The 21713-nt window shown below is 50.7% G+C and overlaps 1 protein-coding gene across 1 annotated transcript in view; it reads left to right on the forward strand.

Moving 5' to 3' along the window:
• The window catches only part of LOC146812812 (alpha-2-macroglobulin-like protein 1), a 761857-nt gene that overhangs the window by 214220 nt on the left and 525924 nt on the right, over nucleotides 1-21713 (forward strand). The window contains exon 12 of the mRNA XM_085615204.1: nucleotides 9524-9754. Within this exon, the coding sequence (XP_085471330.1) occupies nucleotides 9524-9754 (231 nt within the window). The remainder of the gene's footprint in view (nucleotides 1-9523; nucleotides 9755-21713) is intronic.

Genomic DNA, 21713 nt, shown 5'->3' on the forward strand with positions numbered 1-21713 from the left:
CCGAAGGATATCTGGGGGCCGCTCAGAAACTTCCTTGCTGAGAAAATGTTGGCTGATACTGAGTGAGTGCGATTGTGTCACGTCTATTTCAAGGGGTAATGCTGTGCTGCTGCTCGTGGGGCGGGCCCGCAGTAGGGCACACGCCGTGTCTCCAAAATGCACACTGTAATTCCTTACTCTGTCCGGAACTGTACTGTTGTTATAACATTTTGTTCTTCTGTACGCTGCTCTCTGATGACTGTGAAACGTATTCTATTTTACCTAATAAACAGATTTAAAAAAAAAAAAAAAAAAAAAAAATCTTATATCATGATCCATTTGGCGTTGTTGTGCCTCCAGGGCCAACTTCTGCTTTTCCATTTCCATTTGTCCTGCCAACTTTGCCATCTCCATTGCATGCACCTTGTCTGCTGCCCTGTCTGCCAGCTCCTCTGGCGACCGGACTCTGCTGGGCTCCTCAAGGTTGTCGGGTGGAACGATGTCCCCCGCATTCTGTGGGTCTCTTGACTCCTTCCAGGCTCTCAACGCCTTGGTGTACTGGACCCTCCTCTTGAATCCAGCATGGGGAACTCTGAATTTTACACTGTAGCCTTTCAATTGCTCTACCGTGTAGCCCTCCAGTCTCTCCGGAGGCATGGGTTCGAATCCCACCGCTGCCACCAATGTTAGACTCGGGGGTCTCTGGTTGGCGCAAGGTTGCCCTTGAGTCAAGCAGGAACCCTCTCCTCTACGTCAGGGCGCAGGATAACCCCTCGTGAATGACCCTTGCTCACCCTCTAGGTGCGTGGCGTGAGCAGCCAAGGCGATTCCTCAGGCGTTGTTGGTTAAGCACTTACAATCACACACACAGTAAATACATCAATCCCCCCAGAAACGGACACCAGCCTTGGATATGTAGAAAAATACGCTTCTTTATGTAAAAATAGGTATATATATCTCAGCAGACTTATCACAAGACCAATACCGTTTTCGCTATGCCACCAGGTTGTAAAGCAGGCAAATGTTCTTGGTTCGTAGCTTCAAATGGATACTTTGTAGGCTCTCGCAAATGTTACTTGTGGTTCCAGTACTTACAGAGATCGACTCCGGCGAACGGGGAAATAAGGCGTTGCGGGCCCCGAGCCCGATACTGGAACTTCTTCAGTGATGTGGAGAGTCGGCACAGGTCGGTGCAACTCTCAGCTTGGGAAGTGGTCTTGGGTCCTCGACCAGCGGGTGTGGGCAGGTAGGCAGGCGCGGCCAGCGACCCTCAGCACGGCGGTGCAGGGGGGGTCTCCACAGCGGGGACGGCGCGGCCTGAGGTGTCCGGGGATAGCGAAGCGGGGTCACAGGGCACGGTCAGTGCAGCTGGATGACCCGGCGTAGATCACAGTCGTCGGACGGTTTCCGGCGGGAGGGGTGATAGCGCGTTCAGCGTGCTCCAGTGGCAGGCGGTGAAAGGGGCGCAGGCGGCCTAGCCCGGGGACAGAGAGCGGCTCCGAACGGAGCGGGGCTCTCACGGGGTTGCGGCAGGCGAGCTCCTGAGTGTCACGGCCCTAGGAGGGGCGTTGAGGGGCGCAGTCTCTTTCCAGCGGGATGCACACACGGCTCGAATCGGAGGACGAGCAAAAGCACAGAGAACCCAATCAATCAATCAATCAATCAATCAATCAATCAATCAATCAGTGACACTTATAGAGCGCGCTACATACCCGTAGGGTCTCAAGGCGCTGGGGGGGGGGGGGTGCCGCTACTGCTCGAACAGCCAGGTCTTCAGCTTCTTCCTGAAGGAGAGGTGGTCTTGGGTCAGGCGCAGGTCGGTCGGGAGGGAGTTCCAGGTCTTGGCGGCCAGGTAGGAGAAGGACCTTCCTCCTGTAGTCGCTCTGCGGATGCGGGGGACGGCGGCGAGGGCGTGGTTGGCTGATCGGAGGTGGCGTTTGGGAGCGTAGAAGTTGATCCGGCTGCTGAGGTAGCTCGGGCCTTGGTCGTGTAGGGCTTTGTGTGCGTGGGTGAGGAGGCGGAAGGTGATTCTTTTGTTGACGGGGAGCCAGTGAAGGTCTCTCAGGTGTCCGGTGATGTGGCTGGTTCGTGGGATGTCGAGGATGAGTCTGGCCGAGGCGTTCTGGATCCGCTGGAGTCTCTTCTGGAGCTTGGCGGTGGTACCGGCGTAGAGGGCGTTGCCGTAGTCCAGTCGGCTGGTGACGAGGGCCTGGGTGACGGTCTTCCTGGTCTCGGTGGGGATCCACCGGAAGATCTTCCGTAGCATGCGTAGGATGTTGAAGCACGCCGAGGAGACGTTGTTGACTTGCCTGGTCATGGAGAGGGAGGAGTCCAGGATGAAGCCCAGGTTGCGTGCATGGTCTGTTGGTTTGGGTGCGGTGCCCAGGGCTGGAGGCCACCAGGAGTCGTCCCAGGCGGAGGGGGAAGAGCCCAGGATGAGGACCTCCGTCTTGTCAGAGTTCAGTTTCAGGCGGCTGGTCGTCATCCACTCGGCTACCTCTTTCATCCCTTCGTGCAGGTTGGCTCTGGCGGAGGCGGGGTCGTTGGTCAGGGAGAGGGTCAGCTGGGTGTCGTCGGCGTAGGAGATAATGCTGAGGTTGTGTTTGCGTACGATGGCCGCGAGGGGGCTCATGTAGACGTTGAAGAGGGTGGGGCTCAGAGATGATCCTTGAGGGACGCCGCAGATGACTTCGGAGGCTTCTGATTTGTATGGTGGCAGGCGGACTCTCTGTGTCCTTCCGTCGAGGAAGGAGATGATCCATTCCAGCGCCTTGTCCTGGATTCCGATGTTACTGAGGCGCTGTACTAGGGTGCGGTGGCAGACCGTGTCGAATGCCGCGGAGAGGTCTAGGAGGATGAGGGCCGCTGTTTCTCCATTGTCCATCAGGGCTCGGATGTCATCGGTGGCGGCGATGAGGGCGGTCTCGGTGCTGTGATTGGCTCGGAAGCCGGACTGTGAGGGGTCGAGGGATCCGTTCGTCTCGAGGAAGGCGGCCATCTGCTTGTTGACGGTCTTCTCGATGACTTTGGCTGGAAACGGGAGGAGCGAGATGGGGCGGTAGTTCTTGAGTTCGGTGGGGTCCGCTGTTGGTTTCTTGAGTAAGGCGCTGAGTTCGGCGTGTTTCCAGCTCTCAGGGAAGGTGGCGGTGTTGAATGATGTGTTGATGATGTCTCGCAGGTGGGGTGCGATGACAGCGTCGGCCTTGTTGAAAACGTGGTGAGGGCAGGGGTCGGTCGGTGATCCGGAGTGGATGGAGTTCATCGTGCGGATGGTGTCTTCGGTGCTGATCGGGGTCCAGGCGTGGAGGGTGGTGGTGGGGGGTGATTGTTCGGTCATGGTGTGCGTTGGTTGGTTGTTGAAGCTGTTGTGTATGTCCGTGATCTTGTTGTGGAAGTATGAAGCGAGGGAGTTGCAGAGGTCTTGTGATGGGGTGATGTCGTTGTTTCCTGCGCTGGGGTTGGAGAGCTCTTTCACGATGTTGAAGAGTTCCTTGCAGTTGTGTGCGTTGTTGTCCAACCGTTCCTTGAATGCTGTTTTCTTGGCGGCGCGGATAAGCTGGTGGTGCTTCCGGGTGGCAAGCTTGAAGGAGGTCCTGTTGTCCGGTGTAGGTTCCCTTCTCCAGACTTTCTCGAGGGCTCGGCAGTTCTTCTTGGAGCTCTTGAGTTCGTCGGTGAACCATGGGGCTTTCTTGCTTCCGGGTCTGCTGGGCGGGGTCCTCAGCGGGGCGAGCTCGTCCGCGCAGATGCTGATCCACTTCGTGAGGTTGACGGCGGCCTGGCTGGGGTTCGCTGAGCTGGCAGGAGGGTGCTGGCTCAGGGAGGTGGCGAGCTGGTCTGCTGTGATCTTGTTCCAGCTTCTGCGGGCGGCCTGTTGCTGGTGGTGGTGGGTCGTCGTTCTCTTGAAGGTGAAGTGGATGCAGCTGTGGTCCGTCCATTGGAGCTCTGTGGCGTGGCTGAAGTCGATGTCTGTGCTGGAAGAGAAGACTGCGTCGAGTGTGTGTCCGGCGAGGTGGGTGGGGGTGGACACCAGTTGCTTGAGTCCCAGGTTGGCGAGGTCGTCCAGCAGGGTGCTGGTGTTGCGGTCGTTGTTGTTCTCCAGGTGGAAGTTGAGGTCCCCCAGGAGGATGTAGTCAGCGGAGGGGAGGGCATGCGGGCTGACGAAGTCGGCGATGTCCTCGCTGAATTGCGTGCGTGGTCCAGGGGGTCGGTAGATCAGGGTGCCTCTGAGGGTGGTGTTCGGGTTGGTGTGGATCTGGAAATGCAGGTGTTCGGCAGTGGTCAGGGTGTTCTCGGTGCTGGTCGTGAGACGGATGGTGTTCTTGTGGATGATGGCGATGCCTCCTCCCATCTGGTTGGCGTTGCGGTCCCTCCGGACGATCTTGTAGCCCTCTGGGATAGCGATGGCGATGTCGGGAGCTGATGAGGCGTTCATCCAGGTCTCTGTGAGGAAGGCAACGTCAGGGGCTGTGGCGTCTAGGAGGTTCCAGAGTTCGATGGCGTGTCTGTGGACGGAGCGGGTGAACCCACTGGTCCTGGGGTTCAGTTCAGGGGGCAAGCTCAGATCAAGCCCTTGGAGAATGTTTAAAGCACAAAGCAGCAAAGTCTTTTCAGTAGTCTCTTCCTCTCCTTTCTCAGCAAGGCAAGCAGCAGGCCAGCTCCTCCAGCGTCTTCTTCTCCTTCTAGTCGGGCAGAGGTTCTTTGTGGTAAAACAGGATTCTGATTTCTTAGGAGCCAGGCTCCTACTTTTATACCATGATTCTTTTGTTCTTTAGCACCAGGGGGCCTGGGCCTGGCTCAGTCCAGTTCTGGAGCACTTTGTTATGGTGACTCTGCTCTTTCCTTTCAGCAGCAGGGCAGAGACATCAGCCGCCCCACAGGGGGCGGCGCCGGCTTTGTGGTGGTAGAGCACAGGTCTGTTCAAGAGTCAAGGTGTACTCCTCCCACCCATCCTGGTGTCATCTCCCTACCCACCACCTGGCAGCCAACCTGTCTCTGGGGATTCCCCAACCCTGCTCCTTACTGTTGCTAGGCAGAACACACACACACAGCAGAGGCGGACTGAAATGGCCAGGTCAGTAAATACTAACTTTCTAAAAGTAGTATTTACAAACCCAGGATATTAAAATAAACTTGACTACAAGAAGTATTTTATTATTCTGAGTTCAGGCATACTAAACTTGACATTCTACCATGCTCTCTGAGTCCACTGGGGTCACAGCGTGTAGTGACTCCAGCAGCCCATTCTGGCCTATGGAGAGCAGGTAGCCTTCAATAGTGAAGAACGAAAATGGCTGTAATTCACTACTAAGACATGCCACACACATCAGGGCATGTCCTACCTTATGCCTACAATGCACCCTGCCCTTGGGCCTACCAGAGGGGTGGCTAATATGTAGGTAAGGGAAGGTTTAGGGACTGGCAAGTGGGGGCACTTGCGCAGTCAGCGCGACGGTCCCAGACCGCGCACAGGGTCTGCGGTGGCAGACCCTAGGCACATTTTACACGGCCGCTTTCTGTGGGTGGCGCAACCAGCGCTGCAAGCCCACCAGCAGCATTGGCCTTCACAGGCCCCGGCACCCCTGGTGCACTTTACTGGGGACTGACAGTGAATCCAATAAACCAATCAGGAACATCAATTTACAGGTACACTTTACCTAGGGAGCACTTGCACTGCGGCACGGATTAGCCGTGGCGCAGTGCCCTGAGCGGACAACACCAGCAAAACAATCGAGGCACACCATCAAAAAGTGGAAGGGAAACTCACTCCAAAGTGCCAGGTCTAACAGGTAGACCGTTTGCGTCTACTCTGGGGTTAACTTGGGGCAGTGTAGCGAGGATCTTGTGGATTTTTTCGTCGAAGTATTTTGCCAGCTTTTGGCATTTGTCCTCGGAGGTGTTAGGAACTGGGGGAGGGTCAGCGACTTTGAGCAGTTCTTTCATGATGATAAAGGTTTCTCTAGCAGAGCTAGAGGACTTTTTTATTCTCTCGTCAAAGAATTTGCTTTTGGTGTTGCGTAGGGCGGTTTTATAAGTTCTCATGGAGGAGCGGAAAGCGTCTTTTCTGGATATGGATCCGTCTTTCCTCCAGGCGCGCTCTATCTTTTTACATTCTTTTCGTAGCAGCTTGAGTTCAGGGGTGTACCATGGGGCGGGGTTGACTCTTTTGGCTTGTTTCAGGGTGCTTATTTTAGGGAGGAAAGAATCGAGTGGGAGGGTGAGCCAGGAATTGAATTGCGCATCTGCGATTGCTGGATCTAGAGCTGGGGGGGGAAGAGACTGCGTGAGTCTGGTGGCCCATTCTTCAGGCAAGAGTTTGGACCAGCGTCTATCCGTGACCCGGATTTTGGGGGGTGCAGAAGAGGAGCTCAGGGGGATGTGCAGAAGAGGAGCTCAGGGCGATGTCAAGAAGAGGAGATCAGGGCGATGTGCAGAAGAGGAGCAAAGGGCGGGGTGCAGAAGAGGCACACAGGGCAATGTACAGAAGAAGTGCTCAGGGCGATGTGCAGAAGAGGAGCTCAGGGCGATGTGCAAAGGAGGAGCGCAGGGTGATGTTCAGAAGAGGAGCGATTGGCGATGGGCAGAAGAGGACCACAGGGTGAGGTGCAGAAGAGGAGCACAGGAAGATGTGCAGTAGAGGATCTCAGGGTGATATGCAGAAGAGGAGCACAGGGTGATGTGCATGAGAGGAGCACAGAGCGATGTAGAGAAGAGGAGCTCAGTGTGCCGTACATCAGTGAGGTACAGGGTGATATGCAGAAGAGGAGCACAGGGTGATGTGCAGAAAAAGAGCTAAGCCTAATGTGCAGAAAATCAGCTCCGGGTGATGTGCAGAAGTGGAGCACAGGGTGATGTGTGGAAGAGGAGCTCGGGGTGATGTGTAGAAGAGGAGCTCAGGTTCATGTGTGGAAGAGAAGCTCAGGGTGATGTGCGGAAGAGGAGCACAGGGTGATGTGCGGAAGAGGAGCTCAGGGTGATGTGCAGAAGAGGAGCTCAGGGCGATGTGCAGAAGAGGCACACAGGGCGATGTGCAGAATAGGAGCTCAGAGCGATGTGCAGAAGAGGAGCTCAGGGCGATGTGTAGAAGAGGAGCTCAGGGCGATGGGCAGAAGAGGAGCACAGGGTGAGGTGCAGAAGAGGAGCACAGGGTGAGGTGGAGAAGAGGAGAACCGGGATATGTGCAGTAGAGGAGCTCAGGGTGAAGTGCACCAGAGGAGCTAAGAGTGATGTACAGTAAGAGGAGCACAGGACGAGGTGCAGAAGAGGAGCACAATTCGATGTGCAGAAGAGGAGCAAAAGGCAATGTGCAGAAGAGGAGCTCAGGGTGAGGTGCAAAAAAGGAGCACAGGGCGTGGTGCCGAAGAGGAGCTCAGGGTGAGGTGCAAAAGAGGAGCACAGGGCGAGGTGCAGAAGAGGAACACAGGGCGAGGTGCAGAAGAGGAGCCCAGGGTGATGTGCAGAAAAGGAGCACAGGGCATGTGGAGAAGTGGAGCTCAGGTTGAGGTGCTGAAGAGGAGCTCAGGATGAGGTGCAGAAGAGGAGTTCAGGGTGATGTGCAGGAGAGGAGCTCAGGATGATATGCAGAAAAGGAGCACAGGGTGAGGTGCACCAGAGGAGCTAAGAGTGATCTACACAGTTAGGCACACAGCTCTGGTTTACGCACCTCACAAGAGCACTAGCTGTTGTACAATTTGTCAGAGATATCATTTGTTGCCCCATGTCAGATGTCAGCCGCTAATTTTGTCATCGTTTTTGGCTTTGCAAGCGGGGATCTGTAACATTTTCCCATTATATAAATGCAGGCTTCAAGTACCAATTTGCGAAAAAAAATATATTGGAATCAGGTGAGCTACTTAATGACATTTCGGAAGTCAAAGAACATTTTTAGACTTTCTTGTTGAGCGAGCAGGATGCTATTGTGGAAAGGTGCCATATTTAGAATGGAATTTCTTGTTCAGCGCCTCAGGTACTCACATGAGCACACACGCGGATACAGGTCTATTTAGAAAGTAACATACATATTCATTTAAAGTTGAAAATGTGACTTGTTTTTACATTGATGCCTTGAGGTGTCCTGTGCCTTTTCTCTGTCCATATTCTGTATAAAACGTGTATCTTAAGTAACATTTTCATCTATTTGGATTTTCTGTACTCCTCTCCAACTTTTTTATAGTGTCTCATGCAACAATCCATTGCAATGGGATGTGTGAAAGACGCACACACACACAGAGTATTCCACCTAGTTGCACTGTAATTGTAGGCACTATTCTCTTAAAAAAAGGTGTGTCGTTGTGTTAATTGCATGCTTGGAGGCAATACCTTTTTGTTAGATAACCCTCACACACTCTAGTAGTGTCATGCTTCATCACCGGGTTCACCCTGACTCCTAAAAGTCAGGGTGGGCCTCGACCGTATTTCAGGGAGCACTTAAAAGAATAGGCCAGGGGGTTAAAGATTAAAAATTCTCCGGAGACTCCAGGTATCCCTTTATTGTCAGAGTTTCAGGGGATATTAAAAATAAAGAACAAATGGGGTCGCAAAGATTTAATGGTCCTATGACCCTTAAACAGTAGATGCCTTGAAGTGTCCCCTGCTTTTTCTGTGTCCATATTCTGTATAAAAAGTGTATCTTAAATAATATGTTCTTCTATTTGGATTTGCTGAACAACTCTCCAACTCTTTTATAGTGTCTCATGCAACAATCCATTGCAATGGGATGTGTGAAAGACAACAAACTTAGGAAACCTTTTTGCTGCCCGGCAATTCATTGTCGGCCCTCTCTGGGCATATTGAAACACGAACAGCAAGCTTTTCAATTAATTTGTGGTCACATTTCTATCTCTGCGGCTCCTCTGATACCTGAACACCGATGGAGTGAGCCTGGGGATGACCAGCATGGAAGGGTGGTCAGTGGCTATCCCTTGCTAGCAAATAAAGTGATCTGCATGAAAGATGTCCAGGGATACTCTAGACAAGGAACCAGGATTTCTTTTGGCGAGCAGAGAAAGTGCTCAAATGCGCCGAAAAGCATCTGTGGCTGAAAGAGATAGTATTAAAACACTAACTCCTATTGATGTCTGTATGCAGTCAGCTCCAAAACTAAATGTTGCCCTCATAATATCTTGTTCTACGAATCGAATAAATGATAACTGCAAAGTCAGGATTTATTTTCTAACACTCTCTTCACTGAAAACATCTGATTCTTTCTTTCTTTCTTTCTTTCTTTCTTTCTTTCTTTCTTTCTTTCTTTCTTTCTTTCTTTCTTTCTCTCTTTCTTTCTTCCTTTCTTTGTTTTCTTTCTTTCTTTTGTTCTTTGCTTTCTTTCTTCCTCCCTCCCTTCCTCCTTTCTTCCTTTCTTTTCTTCTTTCTTTTTTTCTCAGCTGCCCACGGAATCTATCCCAATCATTCCTCATCTTTCCTTTCTTGCCTCATTTGGGCACCTGCCTAATCCTGGCCTCACCTTTCTCATAGATTCTGTTCTCTTCCCATGATCCCCAGACTGTGTGTGCCATCTTTAATCCCTATCCATTTTGGTTTCCTTTACTAGGGCAAAACAAATCTTGTGGATCCCGGGTTGGATTATAGCAAAAACAACGTTTACTTCATTAATGACGTGCAAGTTATCCAGCCTTTGCGGTCTAAGGTCCAGAGCTTCCTGCAGATCCAGCCGCTGCAGTCAGTCCAACCTTGCAATGTGCCGCTCAACATCCAGGTGAATTACAAGCTGAATAGGGCAGAGGCCCCGCCCAACGCCAAGAGCATCAACTTCTTCTACATCGTGAGTGACCATAATGGAGACCATAACCGCTATGTGTTATTCTTTGAAACCTTAACTCTCATCTAAGCCTCGCCATAACCCTTACCCTAATGCTAATTGTACTCTTTTCTAACCCTCTATCCCTTTACCACAATTCTGGACTTATCCCTCAGCTGGATCCCAAATGCTACCCATACTTACCTTCTACCCTAACTCCGTCTGTAACCACATTCCCTCCTTTTGCTCCTACGTTGCCATAAATACAAGACCCTATCGTCACCCTAGTCTCTCCCTTAACTGCAAACATTACCCTACATCTTATTGAAGACCTATCCTTGAAACCCTCACTAGCTAACCATAACCTTTCATTCTTCATGGTACAATAGGTGTTCAAAGAAACAGAACTCTGTGTTCAGACTGATTTTTATTTTATAGATCACGTCAGTTGATTTGTTTTTTTCTAAAGCAGTTTCATTAAATCATGATAACTCTTGAATGGCAAACAGACCATGTGAGGATTTGGGAGTATTCTATGATATCGCTGTGAGGCCTTATCATGGAATACACTCACAAAACAATTTTTTGAGTACAGTCACTCTCATTTTTAAACCTTAAGCTCACCCCTGGGTAGCTGTGACTTCGAGCAGCAAGGCTTAGACAAAGGAACTTAGTGTTAAGCATTTAACAGCACCAAATAACAAAAAAAGAATGTTACAACACAAGAAAGAGACACAACATGAATTTATAAAAATGGAGCATATTTTTATGAATTTTTTTAGAATCCTTGATCATCAAAATCTACGCGAGGGTTCCATAAATATTGATTTTTAAACCATTATATAACTTTTAATTTAACCGCAAACACGCACTGGTCATCCGAAACTTTGCAAAGCTTAGAAAAGTTTGAAACAGTTAGTTTGGTGACCAACTTGGGTGACGCAAATCTGACAGGACAGAAGTCTGAGAGTACAGTAGGGTTACTTTAGACAGTTATTTGGCCATCAAAGCCTTTTCTAGTCCAGTTCCAGCCTTTAGAAGACGACTGCCGAATATGACAATAGAGTGGTCCTGATACTGGGGATGCAGGATGAAAAGCTGCTCAAAGAGGCTCTTGAGGCTGTGCAATCAATGGGGGTGAGTTCTGGGCAGTCCCTCGGAAAACAGGTGAGGTAGGGGCAACTATGGCCACTGCACACAGGGTCCCATGATGACCTCTTTGTGACAGTAGAAGGCTAGCTCCGGCTGGGCTACTGTTCTAGAGACACAGTGGTCACATCGAATATCCTTGATGGAAGCTAGTGTCCCTCGTGGGTGATGAATCTGGACTGGCATAGCACCCCCGGGCCCAGCAGACTCGGGTGCAACTTTAGACTATCTCTTATTCATCTCTAAGTTTGCCCTGCAGCAGTCAGCAGTGATTCCTCAAATATGGCTACCTCCTTGCCGGTTTGGGCATTCTCAGCTTTGATGTTCCTGTGGCTGTCTCAGGGGACATTTCTTTGATCTGGGGCCGGGGGATCAACTTTTCTCCAAGCCCGGAGCCACAGGCACGTCCAAACTTCACTCGTCTAAGTGCAGCAGGTGCAGTCCTTCCAACGATGCAGCCTCTCTTCGTGCAGTTTTAAGGGCAACAGGACTGTCCTTCTTCAGTCCTTTCTCCAAATCCAGTATGTACTGAAGTTCAGGGTGTCAAGGGGTGCCCATTTTATCCCAGGAAAGTGCACCAAGGGAGCAATATGCCCACTAGCCAAAAGGCTTGTAGGTTCCTTCCTCTTTGGTGACAAAGTTCCGGTGAAGTGTGGCCTTTGGCAATCCCAGAGTGCAATATTCTTGCCACTCTCAAGATGTCTGAACCTTCCCTCGACTCTAAGGAGCTTGGCATCCCACCCCAGGGGTGTGACTACCTAAGGGCTACACGCCCACGGGAAGCCGGTTTGAGGATTGAGCTTCCCTCTCCGAACCTGTCTCCAACTTGTCTACATGAACAAAAGGCAGCCATCTCTGAAGTGTTTTCACTGGCGGCCCTTTAATGAATTGATTAGGGGCACCACAGAACTGTATATTTAGCAAGAGTATTTGCAGGGAGGCAGTTGAAGGTCCAGTCTTAGCGTCCTAATACCCAACCCTAAATGTTCAGGTCACAAGGAGAGCCTGCAGTTTTGTTAAGGTCATTCAACCACTGTAGAGTGCAAATGCCTAGCAGTGATTCAGATCACAGTTCACACTGCAAGGAATATGTATTACCTACTGGCGGTCACCAGTAGGTAGTCATAGTTAGGACCATGTTTTCATAGGCAAATCATTTTTTGATTTGCCTATATCTTTTGCGCCGTTTGACAAATCTTGTTGCCTGCCCGAACCTCTAGGCGAAATTACACGATAATTTGACAGAAATGTAGCTTTTGGTCCAGAAAGAACCCTTTTTTTATTTGGTGTAAATCCGTTAATTAGTTTTTGTGAAACAAAAAAAACAAGTAAGGATATATAGGACGCGGATCCCACCCAAAAATGTTAAAAAAAGAGACCAGGGCAGAGTAAGAATACCTTGACCCCCTTGGCGGGGGTCTCCCACAGGAATGCCTCAGGGCAAAAAAAGCATTTAAAAAACATAAATAAAAAAAACGGTGGGAGCTGTGCTGGTTCCACGGCTTTTGCCAACAAATAAAAGAAGCCTGCGCTTCTGTAATATCCCAGGGGCATGAGGAATTATATAAAGGAGGGGGCTGTGTGAGGTCCCATCTAGGGCCCATGAAAGCCCTGGGGACTGCTACCTCCCCGGGGCACTGCTTTCAACGTTTGCGGGGTTGCCTGCATGGCACACCCGCATCCTGCGGTCCGTCACCTCCCCAGGGCAAATCTCTATAAATATAAATAAATAAATTCGGCGGGCCCGCATGGACCCCCACAGCCCCGGGGACGCCACCTCCCTGGGGCATTTCACACTAAACTAATGCAGGGGCCCGCGCAGCAACCCGCAACCCCGGGGAACACCACCTCCCCCGGGCAAACCATTTACTATTAATGTGGGGGGCCCGTATGGCCTCCCCCGCGGCCCTGGGGACTGCCACCTCCCCAGGGCTAAACATAAAAGTTATGTACGAGGCCCGTGGGGCCCCCTACAGCTCCTGGACAGCCACCTCCCTTGGGCAGTAAAATGGAGGGGGGCCTTGCAGCCCCCTCGTGGAGCCAAGGATGGCCCTGGAGACCGCCTCCCCCCAGGGCGGGCTCCTGCACCCTCCCGAGGTCCCCACTCTCAGGAGGTAGCTGTTTGCTTTTGCCTGAGCAGAAATAACTTCACTTTCTGCAAGCGGGAGTTGTCAAACAGCTCCTGCTTGTAGAAATTGAGCTTTCATCTGTTTCCCTGCACGAAAATATATGAAATGATTGCTCCTGCATGCAGGGAGTTGCATTTCCATCAGCTCCCTACGTTCAAGAGCCATGCTTGCACCTGCAGGAGGCTGGGAGCCACTAGTACCACGGGGGCCTTGAGGCTCTGCCCACGGCCCAGGGGGAAAAGAGGTGAAAGAGGCAGAATAATGGTGAGAAATCAGGAGAAAGATGCAGAATAAAGGTCAGAAACAAGCCGAAAGAGGCAGAATAAAGGTCAGCAATGAGTAGAAACAGGTAAGATAAAGGTGAGAAACTAGCAGAAAGAGGCATAATAAAGGTCAGAAGCAAACAGAAAGAGGTAGAAAAAAGGTCACCAACGGGCAGAAAGAGCCAAGATAAAGGTGAGAAACTAGCTGAAAGAGGCAGAATAAAGGTCAGAAACAAATCGAAAGAGGCAGAATAAAGGTCAGAAATGAGCAGATAGAGGCACACAAATGTCAGCCACGACCAGAAAGAGGCAAATTAGAGGTCAGTACTGAGCGGAAAGAGGCAAAATAAAGGTCAGAAATTAGCAGAAAGAGGCTATATAAAGGTTTGATACTAGCAAAAAGAGGCAAAATTAACGTGAGAAAGAAGCAGAAAGAGGCAGAATGAAGGTCAGAGATGAGCAGAAAGAGACAAAATAAAGGTGAGTAACAAGCAGAAAGAGGCAGAATAAAGATGAGAAACAAGCAGAAAGAGGCAAACTAATGGCGGAGGGTCTCCGTTGAGATCTCAGCAATCCAGCTGTGGGGGACTTATTTGTGGCAAGAATAGGGGTTCTTGGTCCCCAACGACCTATAGCAGCCAAGGGGAGTTCATTCCCAACCAGTAGTGCACCAGGAGGCTCGTTTGCAGAGTGGTTGAGTGGTGATGTCATCAGTGATGTCACTGACCATGTCAGGAGTGATGTAATATGTGAGGACATAAGTTAGCTCAGGTAACTATAACTGCTGAATTTCACTGGTTTTGTTCATGACAAGTGTCAGACCTCACAGCTGGAGCCACCAATTCAACCTGGTAAGAGAAAGAATGCACCACATCAGCGAGTCCTTTGCAATAGTCAAGAATTATGTAATCTGTAATATTCATAAGAACATTTGCAGGAACAGAAGGGATTCTTATAGCGCTCCCCATTAATATTCTGTGGGTGAGAGTCCGATTCTTTTGCAGGGGGTGCTCCAGATGCTCCCAAGTACTTGAGGGGGTGCATCTGGCCATTTAAGAGTTGGGAAGGCGCATGCTTTTGCTAACTTGGCTTTAATCATCCCATTCGCCGCCTTTACCACTCCTGATGCTTCAGGCCTATAATTTCAGTGGACTATCTGGTTGATGTCTCAGACAGCGCACAGCAGTTAGGCCACTTTGCTTTTAAAATGTCTGACTTGATCTGAATCAAGATAAACAGGAATGCCAAAGCTCAGGATCAACTCCATCAAGAGTAGCTTGGCCTTGGTCAGACTGTCGCATCATCTAGCTGGGTGCGCCTCCACCCATCTTGAAAACAAACAACAACCAGGATGTACTGCAGCTGGCTGCTGCAGGCCATTTCCAAGAAGACAAATGAATGGGCCAAATGATTTTCCTATGTGACTCATGGTTACAATGGTTTTCCTTCCTGCGTTTATTTGTTGACACACAATACATCTTTGACATAAATTCTCAGCCATTACAACAAAGTGTGGGTTGTGCCAATGGCAATAGCATTTAAAGATCTGCACCATTGCACCTCGACTGACATGGGTTGGACCATGTAAATGTCGAAAACATAGCCGGCAACATTGAATTGGGCAGAACTGTTTTCCTGTCAGTAGCAACCTAGCTGTCGCTTGACTCTTTCACACAACTTGCTCTTTCTCATCTTCTTTTCAATCTCAGGCACCTCATGCTGCAGATCTTGTAGCTCACTAAAAGTTTGCACAGTGTTTAAAAGCATATTTTGGACAGCCTCACTTCCATCACTGCATAATTCATCCAAGTGAAATATGCTGAAATCAAGAGCGTGATACCTGACAAACTTGTCTGCATATCTATTTACGGTGGTGACAAAATTGTCTTCACTCCTATGGGCAGCACACTTTACGACTGCTATTTTCCAGCGAGATTGAAGTGCATTGAGCAGATTCATCTCATACAGCCTATTATGTATATGAAAATCAGAGGAGGTCAAGGAACCTCTCTGTTACCACAGGATCCCAAGGTCATGCTCGATGCCAAACCCATACTGGCTGTTGGTATAAATGGAAAACTCTCAGCCCATCAGAAGCAGAGCATACTCTTGCCAGAGCCATTACCTCGGCTACTTTTGCAGAAGTTACTAGCACATGTAAGATGCTTCAACAGTGCGACTTGTAGTGCAGACTGCAGATGCTGCTGTTAAAATACTGCATCTGTCTCTCAAACAAGAACCATCAACAAAAGATATGTGGTCAGATTCTTCATGTGCTGTGTCAAAAAAAATAATCTGGTTTTGGCGTAGTGCATAGCTCTATTATATACAAACATTGTCAAACTCATACATTTCAGTGTCCATTTCAGGAATGGGCAATTTGTTTAATTTAAGTAGCACTTTTCTGAGACATTCTCAGCAGCTAAAATTCATACCTAATGAGTCAGCTACTTATCATGTGTTGAGCCCCGATCATGAGGATTCCAATTGAGTGTGGGGACAATGAGGAGAGGACCCATCACAATGCTGTCACTCTGCTGTATGCTCAAACTAACAGCAACAATGGCTTTCAGGCAGCTGGGAAGCAGGGTGGTCAATGGATCAAGTGCAGCTGAAAAGTGTGCCACCAGCCGCTTTACCTCCCTTTGAGTCTGTGCCAACACAGACAGTTTGTGTCAATCATGTTCGTGGCAATACAAGGTGAACTCCTTCTTGCATTCTGTCACTCCTAGAGCGGGTGCACTGCGAAGTGAATCCTCCTCTCCCGCTTAGGCACCATCGTTGGGACTGATCAAGTCCGATGGAACTCCTGAATATCATGGGGTCCTGGAAAGTATGATCATTAATCATAAACAAATTTTACGTAAGTCTGGGCCTGGTCTGGAAATCTGACCCTCCATTCTGCATTTGTGGTTGGAACTTGAAGGCTTGAGGTATGTTTGGCCTCATGTATCTCTGATTCTGCATGTTGTGCATAAGGGCCTTTGATAGCAGTGTTTCTACCTGCATCACCCCCTATTGTGTCACGACATTCTGTACCTGAGCATCAAATTGTGATGTGTCAGCATTAAATCGCCATTCTTTCTTCCAGTGTCTGACCTTATTGCAGATGTAGCAAGGGATAACCTTCTTCAAAGTGCTAATATTGGTACCACCTACATTTCCTCCACCTCTTCCCCTGCGAGATCACATTCCCTCCTTAATCATACTGAATAGTGGCTCTCTGTATATTCACATTCCCACCAAAAGCAGGCTCAAGACCTGAATCCATTACCGCAACACCTCTCGGACCACTGTTCTGTGCCAACTTTGTCCGCATTATCATGAACCTCTCCTTCAATCTCCTTTGATTAGCATCTTGTGTATCACTGCTGTATTTGCATACTGAAGGATCTAGTCAAGAGACTTTGTTTGCCAACAAATCACATTTTGCTGTATCTGAGCACTAATCTTCGGGCACAAACCAAGAACAAAAGTTGAAACAAAACAGCTCAAATTGACCTCAGTTGGGTCCTCAATGTCACTATGCTCCCAGTAAATCTGCATTAACCACTCAAAGAAAACATCTAATGATTCTTTCAGTTTCTGCATCAACCTTAGAATTTTAGGTCAATTCACCTCTTTCTTTGGTACATTTTGTTTTCAAATGTGCAATCACGAGTTCATATTTAGCCTTAACTATCGAAGAAGGGGCATTGGTATTTGCTGTTTTCATGGGCTCTTGAGTAGGCAATCTACAGCTCTCTTACACTGCATTCACATGCCCTAAAAACCACCACTTCAAAGAACATGTCTAACGCTTCCCACAAGACTTTTGAGATAGTCACATTTCTATCCACCAGGGTGTACCATTTGTCTGGGTTCTTTCTCAACTGTGAGAGGCTATTTGTGAAATGGAAAATATTTGCCTGAGTCTATGGGAATGTGCAGGGACTCTCCTCCTTGTACCTCTTCCAAAGGGTACTCCTGTTCTTCGGCCCTATCAGTATTCATGCCTTTCTAGCCCTCTGGCACTGTCCTTTTCTTTCCCACCTTTCATCTTTCCTTCTGCGACCATTGCCCCCTAAATTCATCCAAATTGCGCCATTCTCTGATACAATGCACCAATTCCTTGACATGTGTTTTCAAACCTCACATTTTAATTGTCTTTAAATCCTTGTCACTCACTGTCATTCTGTCGTCTTTGTAAACACCTCGCTTGCAACTCTGCTAGATTCCTTGCTCATTTACACCAGTTTATTCTTGCTATAATGCTTCAGAAAATCATGCCTAGATTTCCCTTCACTATCTCATCAAGCACGGTTTTCAACTTTATGACATTAATCTTTTGCGGTACATTTCTGCAAGTCTGGGGCAAATGTTTGGGGGCTGCAGGGGCCCCATCACCCCATCAGTGAACTCTCCCTCTGGTGTCCCTAGTGCTGGAGAATAACCTTGGTTTCCTGGTGTCTGTGGAGTGTTTAATTTAATTGCATTGAGTAGATGGATGTGCTTGGCAGAAATAGAGAGGTGCTCAGGGCTGCAGGTGTTGGGGGAGTATTTTGAACTACTGATGTCACAGGAGCACTGGCATCTAAATATGTCAGGGTGCACTTGCTTCTGTGGGGAAGTTTGTCCCCGCTACTCCCTCCAGGAAGTTCTGTTGGTGTTGCCCTGTAGGTGGAACTAAATTGTATGGGAGAGGCCTTGACATCAACAAATCATTCAAACATTCATTGAGCATGTTGAACCTATTTGGTCCTACAAAATGACAAATTTATAAGTTTTAAACCCTAAACGTTTCTTTTCAGAGTTTAAGTCATAAGGGAATTGATTAAAATGGTCAGTTAATAATTCAATAAATCCCAGTGCAAAGTTTATTAAAGGACAGAATCCACCTTCCCTGGTAGGTCACTCCCCCCCGTGCTACAGCTCCGCCTGCACCCCCGCTGTCTCTACTGCAGCCGGTGAAGTTGAGGCCCTCCACCACCCGCAGGCTTACACCTGCGCCTCATCCCTGGTGGCCATTAGTGGCCTTAGGTTCGTATCCGCTTTGTTGTGTGTGCCTGTAACTGTCTGCCCGCTCCTCTTCTGTGCCCCCCTGCCCCCCGCTCGCCGCTTTGCTTCTGTGCCCCCTTTTTTATTCTGTACCCCTCGCCAACCTCTGCGCCCCCTTTTATTTTGTATCGACTGACTTCTGTGCCTTCTGTGACTTCTGTGCCTTCTGTGACTTCTGTGCCCCCTTTTATTTTGTACCCCTTGTGCTGACTTCTGTGCCCCCTTCTCGAGTCTGTGCCCCACGCCTGTCTCCTTTCCCCCGTTCCCACCGATGCTTCCCCTGCGGCCCGCCCCCTCTGCGCCCATTCGCTCCACCCGACCCTCGCCTCCCTCCTCCCAGCTGCTCCTCCCTCCCCACCTCCCCATATATGGCAGCCGCTGCGCAGCCGAAGGCGCGCCTAAGGCAAGCCCGTCTGCGTCCGCGCCTGGACCGCACTCAGCATCAGAACCCCTGCCCCCCCGCACCAGCCACGAAGACCGCCGCCGCTATGACGCCAACACCCTTGTCGCTCTCAACCCAGGAAGGACCCACACCTGCTGCAAGGCCACCCCGAAGCGCACCCACGGTCCCTTCACCTGCCTAACCTGCAGCTTCTCCTGCCTTGAAAGCACCGAGACACCCGCCACAACGGAACCCAACCAGCTTAGATGAATCCTGACCAACACCCGCTCCGCACACAAACACGCCGTCAAGCTCTGGGACCTACTTAACACCGCATCCCCAGACGTCGACTTCCTGACCGAGACCTGGATGAACGAAGCCTCCTCGCCAGACATCGTCATAGCCATCCCCGACGGGTACAAGATCACGCGCAGAGACCGCACCAACAGGGCCGGAGGAGGAATCGCCATCGTCCACAAAAACACCATCAGGGTCTCAACAAACACCAACGACACCCTCAGCACCGCCGAACACATGCACTTCCAGATCCACACGGACCCCAAGACCACCCTAAGAGGCACCCTTGTCTACAGACCGCCAGGACCCCGGCCTCAATTCTGCGACTCCATCGCCGACCTCATCAGCACGCACGCGCTGACCTCCACCGACTACATCCTCATCAGAGACCTGAACTATCATCTGGAGAACAACAACGACAACAACTCCTCCACCCTGATCGACAACCTCGGACTGAAACAGCTCGTCACGACGCCGACCCACATTGCCGGTCACACACTTGATGCCATCTTCTCCTCAAGCCCCCACGTCACCTTCAGCCACGCCTCCGAACTCACATGGACAGACCACCACTGCATCCACTTCTCCTTCCGCAAAACCCCTCACACACCACCGCACCCTACAGACCACCCGCCGCTGCTGGGGCAAAGTCACTGAAGAACAACTACAGGCAAGCCTCGCACTCAACCCTCCGACCAAACCCACCAACCTCGATGATGGTGCACTCATCCTCGAACGCTGGTTGAACGACTGCGCCAACACCGTAGCCCCGCTGAAAAAAACCCACCAACAGAGACACCAGCAAAAGAGTCAGCTGGTTCACCCCGGAACTCCTCGACTCAAAGCGCACCTGCCGGAAATTGGAAAACATATGGCACAGCGACAAGACGCCGGACAGCCACGCTGCCCACAAAGACGCCATCCGCAACCTCCACCACCTCATCAGGACCGCCAAAAGGACCTCCTTCACAGACCGCCTTGACAACAACGCACACAACATCAAGGAGTTTTTCAACATCGTGAAGGAACTTTCCAACCCCAGCTCCAACACCAACGACATCAAGCCATCGCAAGCCCTGTGCGACTCCCTTGCCACCTTCTCTCACCGAAAAATCACCGTCATCCATGACAGTTTAAAACCCCGGACAACCCCCGTAGGCCTCGTCGCACCGGACCCACCGCACCCCACCGCCCACGACTCCCTGACAACCTGGGCCAACGTGAGCATCGAGGAACAATCAAGACCATGGACACAATCCACTCCGGATCCCCGTCCGACCCTCTCCCACACCACATCTTCAACATCTTCCATTGCACCCCACCTGCTCAAAATCATCAACCTCTCCTTCGAGACCGCTTCCTTCCCTGAGAACTGGAAGCACGCAGAGATCAACGCCCTTCTGAAGAAACCCAAGGCGGATCCGAGCGACCTCAAGAACTTCTGGCCCATCTCCCTGCTTCCGTTCCCAGCAAAGGTCATCAAGAAGATAGTTAACACCCAGCTCACCCGTCACCTCGAAGACAACAACATCCTGGACCTCTCCCAATCAGGATTCCACAGCAACCACAGCACCGAGACCGCCCTCATCGCTGCCACAGACGACATTAGGATCCTTCTAGACAACGGCGAGATGGCGGCCCTCATCCTCCTGGATCTCTCCGCCGCCTTCGACACCGTCTGCCACCGCACACTACGCATGTGACTCCAAGACGCAGGGATCCGGGAGAAGACCTTGGACTGGACCACCTCCTTCCTCTCCGGTAGAACTCAGAGCGTCCACCTCCCTTCGTTCCGATCCGAGGCCTCTGAGATCATCTGCGGCGTCCCACAAGGATCCTCCCTCAGCCCAACGCTGTTCAACATCTACATGGCACCACTAGCACGCATCGCCCGACAGCACGACCTCAACATAATCTCCTATGCCAACGACACGCAGCTGATCCTCTCCCTCACCAAGGACCCTCTCACGCCAAATCCAACCTCCACCAGGGAATGAAGGCAGTCGCCGACTGGATGAAGGAAAGCCGACTTAAGCTGAACTCAGACAAGACAGAGATCCTCATTCTCGGGTCCAACCCCTCAGCATGAGACGACTCATGGTGGCCCGCATCACTGGGGACCCCCCCAGCCCCCACCGACCATGCACGCAACCTGGGAGTCATCCTCGTATCAAAACTCACCATGACCAAACAAATCAATGCAGTCTCCTCCACCTGCTTCAATACCCTCCGCATGCTCCACAAGATCTACAGGTGGATCCCGACAAACACGAGGAAAACAGTCACCCAGGCCCTAGTCAGCAGCAGACTCGACTACGGAAACGCCCTCTACGCCGGAGCCTCGTCCAAGCTCATCAACAGACTGCAAAGAATCCAGAACGCCTCTGCACGCCTGATCCTCGACATCCCGCGCCGCGACCACATCACCCCCCACCTGAGGAAACTGCACTGGCCCCCCTGTCGACAGGAGAATCTCCTTCAAGCTTCTGATCCACGCATACAAGGCACTCCACAGTCGACTCTCCTTCTACGTACCCAACAGGAAACTCCACTCTGCTGACCACGCACTGGCCACGGTCCCACGCATCCGTAGAACCACTTCTGGAGGCAGGTCCTTCTCCCACTGCGCCGCCAAGACCTGGAACACCCTCCCTGTCTACCTACGACAAACCGAAGACCTGCTGACTTTCAGGAGACAACCCAAGACCTGGCTCTTCGACCAGTAG

This window comes from Triturus cristatus, chromosome 7 (genome assembly GCF_964204655.1).
Source record: "Triturus cristatus chromosome 7, aTriCri1.1, whole genome shotgun sequence".
In the NCBI taxonomy this organism is placed as follows: Eukaryota; Metazoa; Chordata; class Amphibia; order Caudata; family Salamandridae; genus Triturus; species Triturus cristatus.